The 7,898-nt window shown below is 35.0% G+C and overlaps 1 protein-coding gene across 1 annotated transcript; it reads right to left on the bottom strand.

Moving 5' to 3' along the window:
• Positions 1 to 4,798: 4,798 nt before the first annotated feature.
• LOC129951011 (uncharacterized protein K02A2.6-like) lies at positions 4,799 to 7,231 on the bottom strand. The gene is made up of 2 exons (XM_056063001.1): positions 6,793 to 7,231; positions 4,799 to 6,717 (listed from the first exon to the last, which is right to left on the bottom strand). Exons 1-2 carry the CDS (start codon positions 7,229 to 7,231, stop codon positions 4,799 to 4,801), a joined length of 2,358 nt encoding a protein of 785 aa, XP_055918976.1.
• Positions 7,232 to 7,898: the final 667 nt, after the last annotated feature.

Below are 7,898 nucleotides of genomic sequence, written 5' to 3'. Positions count from 1 at the left end.
TACTACAGCTCAGCTGCTAGACCTTTATACCAAGCTTACAAAACCTCATGTGATAAATTCCGAAAATTCTGTGGCTGAGTTGTCAACAAATTTCGAACAGGATGAAAGGACAGAAAATAGTGAAATTTCTGGATATCCGAGCAACAAGGCGCTCAGCCTAATTGTATTGATTCCCAGTAACACTACGCAATTATATGATGAAGAAGCTTGTGTTGAGAAGGAATTTCGTTTCTTAGAATAGCGAAAAAAAATTACTTACATTACGCAACGAGATTCTACATTCCGATTACAATGCATCCGTCGTCTTATGAAACAAGGTCCCACTGCAGAATTATTCCTTCGTTTAGATAACTCCAAGACTTATGAAGAATTTCGTGACAAATTTCTCATAAATTTGGGTCATAATTACTCAATTTTCGATGTAATTGACAAAATGCGGAAAACAACGTTCAACTCTTCAAAATAATCCATCAAAGGATATATTTTGAAGATGTAAGAACTGGCTTCCTGTGCGAATATCTATGAGCGAAAAAGAATGATCAAATAACATAGCTGTTTTATATCCTGCTTGCAATATTGATGAATTAAAACCTCACCGTTATTCTCAATTACGTGATATGAATTTCGCTAACGTAAATGTATCTCATTAAACTGATTTCAAATCTGCGTCTTCGTCTACAATAATTGGAACGAATATACGTCAAAATTTTAATACGTGCATATCCTAAATCTACTCTTTGCTACAATTGTTCTAGTGTAAGACATTTTTCATCATCTTGTCCCCAGCGATGTTTGATGTAGCTCCACACAACATGTAATCCACAATTGCCCAAAAAAAACATCAACAAGCCGACAAGTGGCATTAATAGATGAACTTCGATTTGATTCTGATGCCGAACAAATTAACATTAGAAGTTCCGAAGCAACTATTGATATTGATGAAATAAATAACGCTTACGGTCAAGTGGAGCGTGTAAATCAAATGTTAACAAATGTTTAGTATGTTATGAATAATTCTGTACACTGTAGCACCGCCAAAACTCCTTTCAAGCTATTATATGGGGTATATCAGCGAGGTCCGCTGGTGAAAAGGCTTCTAAGCAAATTGAAAAATCTCAGCAATGAAACTCAGAGCTGATTAAAAAGAAATTTCAGCCACACACAAAATTCTCTGAAGGGCCCATATAAAGTTCATAAAGTGCTTCCTTGTGACAGATATGTAATTAGGGACTTTGAAAGCTGATACATACGAAATTGGACTGATTGGGAAAGTTCATTGGATGATGATATTAATTCTGAGTAAAATTAACACTAATATCATATTTTTTTTAAAATCTTCTTAAAAATGTTTAATTTTTATTATTTTCTTAGATTATGTCGAGGTATGTATTTGATAAGTTATTAATTATTTAGATTGGGGATAATCTTAACTTTTGTAACTTACATTAACTGTACTTTCTTCAAAAGTAAGAGAAGACTGACTACAGAAATGACCCTGTAGTACACGTACCGTGGTTAGTGCGTTGCTACATGGCCCTCATACGGCCAATGATCGTTTATGGTTGTCCTGTGTGAATCAACGTTGCCCCTTCCCAGATGGAGAAGTTTCGGGTGTTCGAGCGGCAGTGTTTACGACGCTGTACCGGCTTATATCGAACAGACTAATCTTCTTATGTGCAATACTATTCCAACGAGGTCCTATACAACGGGGCTCGAATCAACAGAATTGACAATTTCGTGATAAAACTCGTACGAGGTCACATTGCAAGAGCTATGTCTTCGATCAACAATTTAATTTTCAGGGCGTTCTATCCGAACGACGAGTATTTTGAGAGTGCACGCTTGAGTGGCTTCATTTCACCAGAGGCATTCCTCTTTTTAGACAAATGCGGTCTGATACAAGATAGCTTGACAGTTACGTTAATCTACCACGCCAGACGAAGAACCTTGGATAGGCGACTCCTGTACAATCGGGACGTCATGGCACACTACGGAGCAGAGCTCCTTCGGTTCAGTAGGGCTGTGGGGCTGTGTCCGAACGGGACCGAATTGATAGGGTGAAGCAGGAGAACCAGTTTTGGTGGCTTCAATCGGCACTTGATAGTGGGTAGTCGGGATGGGGTTTTAAGCCTTGGCCGGCTTACATACTTGTTTAATAGTATTAGGGTTTAGTTTTAAGTAGAATAGGCATGGTGGCACGAAAAAAAAAATAAAATAAAAAATAAAAAAAATTAAAAAAAAAATAAAAAACATTAACAAAAAGCATTAATAAAAAAAAAAATTAATAAAAAATAAAAAAGAAAAAAAAAGACAACAAAATATGAAAAACAAAAATGTTAGATAGTTAGATTTGCAGCGGTGTGTTATAGTTTTAAGTAGTTTATAGGTAGAATAGGTAGTTTAAGTTAGCTTTAAGTTTTATTTAAGGACCTAATTTTAAGTAGTTTGTAAGTAAAAATAAAAAAAGGAAATTGATATTAGTTTTTTTTCAAATTTTCTAATAAATACAAAAATAAATAAAATTGAAATGAAGTAAAATAGATCTTAGGGCCGAAAGGCATTAGTTTTAAGTGTTATAGTTTAACTTAGAGTGTCCGTATGGGACCATTAAGTTAGTTGTAAGTTATGGATAATAAGGCTAGTTTTATGATTTTTTGTCTAGCTTTAAGATAGGTTTAAGATTGAATTAATAAAAATGAATTAAAAAATAAAAAAAAAATGTGCGTTGGACTGTCTTGGGTTCAATCCCTGCCTGTGCCATCTTAATTTAAAAAAAAAAATAATTTTCGCGGGTACTTCCTCTTGCGAGGAATTGACAAATCCTTCAAGAGTAATTCTTGACATGAAAAAGTGCTTTCTCAAATTAGCCGTTCGGATTCGGCCTAAAATTGTAGGTCCCTTCCATTCCTGACAACAGTTCTCACACACAGGAATGGTTGAGAGTTGTATGTAAGTCACTAGGCCCTCGTTCACAACGGACTGTTGCACCACCCAATTTAATTTAATTAAAGTAATTTTAGGTTCTATTATTGGTTTTGTTTAGTTTATAATTTAATTTATTATAATTTAAGTATAATGAGTTTTGGTTTTATTCTTTTTTATTTAGTTTTAAATTTTATATAAAATAAAAAACAATGATAAAGATACCAAGTTTTTATAAATTTTCTTGGTTTTAGATTTAGTTCTCGTTATTTAGCATTAAACTTGTTCTTGGGCTGAAAGGCAGTAGTTATGAGATAATGGATTAACTTAGAGCACCCGAATAGGGCCAGTTATATATTTTTTTTAAGTTTTTGAAATGTGGGCTAGTTTTTTTTTAAGAATTTTTTTCTAGCTTTAAAATAGTTTTAAGAATTTGATACTTTACTTTACTTCACTTATTTAACAAGAGTATTTATCAAGGCATTTTCCCGGATAGTTTAAAACTACCTGAGATTACTCCAATTTTTAAAAAAAAGGGGATACAAAAGTATTTCTTATTAAAGACCTATATCTATTTTACGGTTTTTTCAAAAATTTTTGAAAAAAGTTGTGAAATCAATAGTTGTGAAATTTTTAGAGAGTATTTCCTTTTTAAATGAAAAGCAGTTTGGGCTTAGAGCTTTAAAATCGACGGAAGATGAGCTCTTAGCCCACTGTAGTCTAATTTATGAAAGTTTGAATCAAAACAAATTAACATAGGCTCTAAATATCGACATAAAAAAAGCTTTCGATGCAGTCGACCCTGAAATATTATTAAGAAGGTTAGAGAAAGCTGGATTCCGAGGCTTTATGGCTGAATCACAAACACGCTTCAGCGTCGGCTTCACCTGGCGTTAACGAGTTTAGCAATAGGAATTCAATGCATGCTGTCACAATGGAGCTTCGACCTCACGTTTCGTTTGACAATCTTAACGAAAAAAACTTTATGTGACTCCAAACAGAAGTTCTAGTTCAATTATCTGAACATTTGCTTTGTCTGACAGCTCAACAGCTGTAAAAATATGTCAACCAACAAAATAACATCGAAGCAGGCCCACCGTAACCCAGACGAAGCCGAAGCTGAAGTGTGTTTGTGATTTAGCCTTTATGCTAAATTGGTTTTGTTCTTATCTTAAAAATAGAAAACAGATTGTCAAATTAGGTGGCAACTTCAGTGAAGCAAAAAATATTAACAAAGGAGTCCCGCAAGGTTCTGTCTTAGGTCCACTATTATTTCTTAATCATATAAATAGAATATTTTCCCTTAATTTAAAAGGTAAAGTAGTTGGCTTTGCTGATGATATAGCGTATGTTTATTCTAGTACCACTTTGCTTGATTTGTTTTCAGACATTAATCATAACATAGATGTTATGTTTTGTCGAGTCAAGATCTCAAAAAGAAAAACACTGCACGTCTTGTTGAAAGGAGGTTTATTCAAAGAGTGAGTAGCTTAATATACTCCACATAATTAGTGGCTGGTTGATACATACAGTATGTGTATACAAGTATGGACTACAATATATAACATTACTTCCCCTTTTAAAAAATTGTTAAGTTTATATTTTTTTTCAATTTTTTTTTTTTCAGTTCTAATAATAATTCAAAATTTAATATTTGCTGAACTTTGAAAATGAAAAGTTTTACAATTTTTTGTTGTACATAATTATAGTATATAGAATACATGTATAAATTCAATTCAATAATATGTTAACTTATTTGGCGGACGTCGAATTCTTTCCGATCTACGAAGCACGGGTTCTGGTTTTTGCTCGTTTGTTGCAGTGGTTGAGTGTGGGGCATCAATTACTGAATCTGCAATGCTTGTGGCAGATTTAATTAGTTCTTCTTCAGGTATTGTGACAGGATAACGTGTCGTATTCTTTGAGGTTGTGGTTGATGGTTAGTTAGTTGATTTTCCAAACATGGGCGCATTTGGTGTTGATGAGCAATCCTTACGTTGTTTTCATGTTTCACAAGATACCTATTGCCGCTGATGCATTGAAGTACTGTAGCTTTGTCCCAAGTTTTCAAAATTCGCAACCATATCTTCTCTCCCACCGCATAAATAAATTTCTTGTCCGTTCTGTTTAAATTCTTAGCTGCAGGGTTACTGTTTTGACCAAATGTTGGCTGAATTTGACGCAAAACGGTCCGTGGTGAATTTTTGAACATGTAGTTTGCTGGACACATTCTGGTTGAAGGGGATGGTGAATTTCTGTAGGAAAATAAAAATTCAGAAACATTAGATTCTATTTCATATTGTGAATATTGCTTTCCCTCGATAAATTTCTTTTTAAAAAACTTTTTTACTACTTGAACGAATCTCTCGGCTAATACGTTAGCTTGAGGAAAATATGGGGGACTTTTCATAACATCAACTCCCTTGCTTTTTAAAAAACGAATAAAACGATCTGACGTAAATGGAGGACCATTATCGGAAACTAATTGTTCAGGTAATCCAAAAGTTGAAAACAACTGCCTAAGTTTTAGAATCATCGCATCTGCTGTAGTAGACGTCATATAAAAAACATCCATCCATTTAGACGTGGCATCAACAGATAATAAAAACGTTTTTCCGCTGAATGAAAAAAAGTCTATGTGAAGACGTATCCATGGTTTTTCTAGTTTTGGCCAACCCAAAAACGACTTCTCCAGGGTATTGTCTCCTCTAATTTGTTGACAAGGAACGCATCCTGCGCATATTTCCTCTATATCCTGATCGATTTTGGGCCACCAGCAAATTGATCTGGCAAGAAGTTTCATCTTAACAATTCCAGGGTGCTCTTGATGTAACAGCTGTAGAACATCTGAACGAAGAGACGTGGGAACAAGTACCCGTATTCCGTATAAAATACATACTTGTTCGATTGACAACGAATATTTTCGAGTAAAAAAAGGTTTTGAAACATCATCCTGAATATGGTCCGGCCAACCGTTTTGAACTAGTTCGATGACTTTGCATAATACGGCATCTTTTCTCGTATGATGGGCGATGTCTTCATATGAAATGGGAACATATTCATCTTCCTTGAACACGTTAATAAGATGCTCTGTCATTTCGTGCGTTCGGCTCTTTTTCAATGGCAGACGTGACATAGCATCCGGACCTGACATTTCTCGACCCTTTTTATACTTTATCTCATAGTCAAAAGCTGATAATAAAAGAGCCCATCGCTGAAGACGACTGGCTGCAGTGACTGTAACTCCTTTTCTTACATCAAAAATGACTTTCAAGGGCTGATGGTCCGTGAATAGGGTAAATTTTTTTCCAACTAAATACTTGTAAAATTTACGTACACCAAAAATGATGGCAAGTGCCTCTTTTTCTACTTGAGAGTAGTTTTTCTCCGCTGAGTTTAATGTTGCCGAAGCAAAAACAACAGGACACTCTTTGTTTTCTTTTATCTGACTAACTACGGCTCCTACACCTTCCTTACTGGCATCGCAAGATAGTATTAAGGGTTGTGAAGAGTTGTAATGCTGTAAAAGCGTTTCTTTACTTAGGGCTTCTTTACTTTTATTGAACGCATCTTGACAAGAAGACTCCAAGACAAAAGTTGTTCCACTACAAGTAAGCTTATAAAGTGGAGCTAACAAGGACGACTGCATTGGGACGAACTTCCTGTAATAATTGAGCAGTCCTAGATATGACTTGACTTGAGTTACATTTTTAGGAATAGGTGCTTTTTGTATCGCTTCTATCTTACCCGGACTTGGCTTTATACCAAAACTTGTAATGACATGTCCTAGGTAATCTACCTCGGTTTTTAAAAATTGACATTTTTCTATATTGACTTCAACATTATATTTTTTGAAAGCTGCTAAAACACGCTCTAGATTTTCAGCACAATCTTCAAAAGACTTTCCTTTCACAAAAACATCATCTATGTAACATAAGGCATTAGTACCACGCAGGATTTCATCCATAGTCTTTTGGAAAATACATGGTGCGCTCTTCAGTCCATACGTAAGCCTATTGTAGCGCATCAATCCTAGATGAGTGTTAACTGTACAAAATTCTTGCGACTCAGGTGCTATTTTTAACTGCTGAAAGGCCCCAGTTAGATCGAGAACACAGAACACGGAACCTCCTTCCAGTGATGCTAGCATATCATCAACGTTTGGAATAGGGTAGTGCTCCATATCAGTCACTTTGTTAAGGGAAACCTTAAAATCTGCACAAAGTCTTATGTCACCGTTCTTTTTGACCACGACTACAAGTGGACTAGCCCATTTACTAAATTTAACTGGACTAAGAATTTCTTTCATTCTTTTGAAGACGAAGAAGTTCACGTTCAACCTTATCTCGAAGAGAATATGGAACTGGATATGCCTTGCAAAATATTGGCAATGCATTTTCCTTCAGATCTACTGACGCTGTGTAACCTATTATTGTAGTGGGCTCCATAGAAAATACGGACGAGAAAGTATTTCGTAAATTGTCTACGAATTTATCAACTGACGAATCTTGAATTCGATCTACTTGTGAGGTAAACTGACTAAAAAAATCTCTCCAATTTGAAAAAAACTCATCTAACCATTTTCTTCCAATTAGTGTGATAAACGACCTTTGACTATCGACTATGACTAAATCCAAAACCTTTGAATGTTCTCCCCATAATACTCTGACTGACTTCATTCCAAGTATTTTCAGGTTTTCTTCCGTTACCGAACTCAGTTTTCCTTTAAAATTAATTAATTTTGCTTTAGGAAAATTCTTATTGAAAACTTGACTTGACATGACCGTAGCACAGGCTCCTGTGTCCACCTCCACCTCTATAGGACGATCATCTATAGTAATGGTCACCAGCAATGGACTAATTTTGCTTACAGTAAGATTCTCAAGAATCTCTTGACAAACAATAGTTTTCTCAGATAAAATTGGAACGTGCTTACCAATTTGACTTACGACTGTGTTTACATAATTGAGTGCATC

Source organism: Eupeodes corollae, chromosome 1 (genome assembly GCF_945859685.1).
Source record: "Eupeodes corollae chromosome 1, idEupCoro1.1, whole genome shotgun sequence".
NCBI classification, from domain to species: domain Eukaryota; kingdom Metazoa; phylum Arthropoda; class Insecta; order Diptera; family Syrphidae; genus Eupeodes; species Eupeodes corollae.
The sequence above is the reverse complement of the archived record's forward strand: the minus strand, read 5'-3'. Positions and strand labels throughout refer to the sequence as shown.

Excerpts from the sequence above, each read along its gene's own strand:
- LOC129951011 (XM_056063001.1), bottom strand. The coding sequence starts at position 7,231 with ATGAAAGAAATTCTTAGTCCAGTTAAATTTAGTAAATGGGCTAGTCCA. Across the intron at positions 6,718-6,792 it reads TTGTGCTGAAAATCTAGAGC|ATTACCTAGGACATGTCATT; the intron begins GTGTTTTAGCAG and ends AAACCGAGGTAG.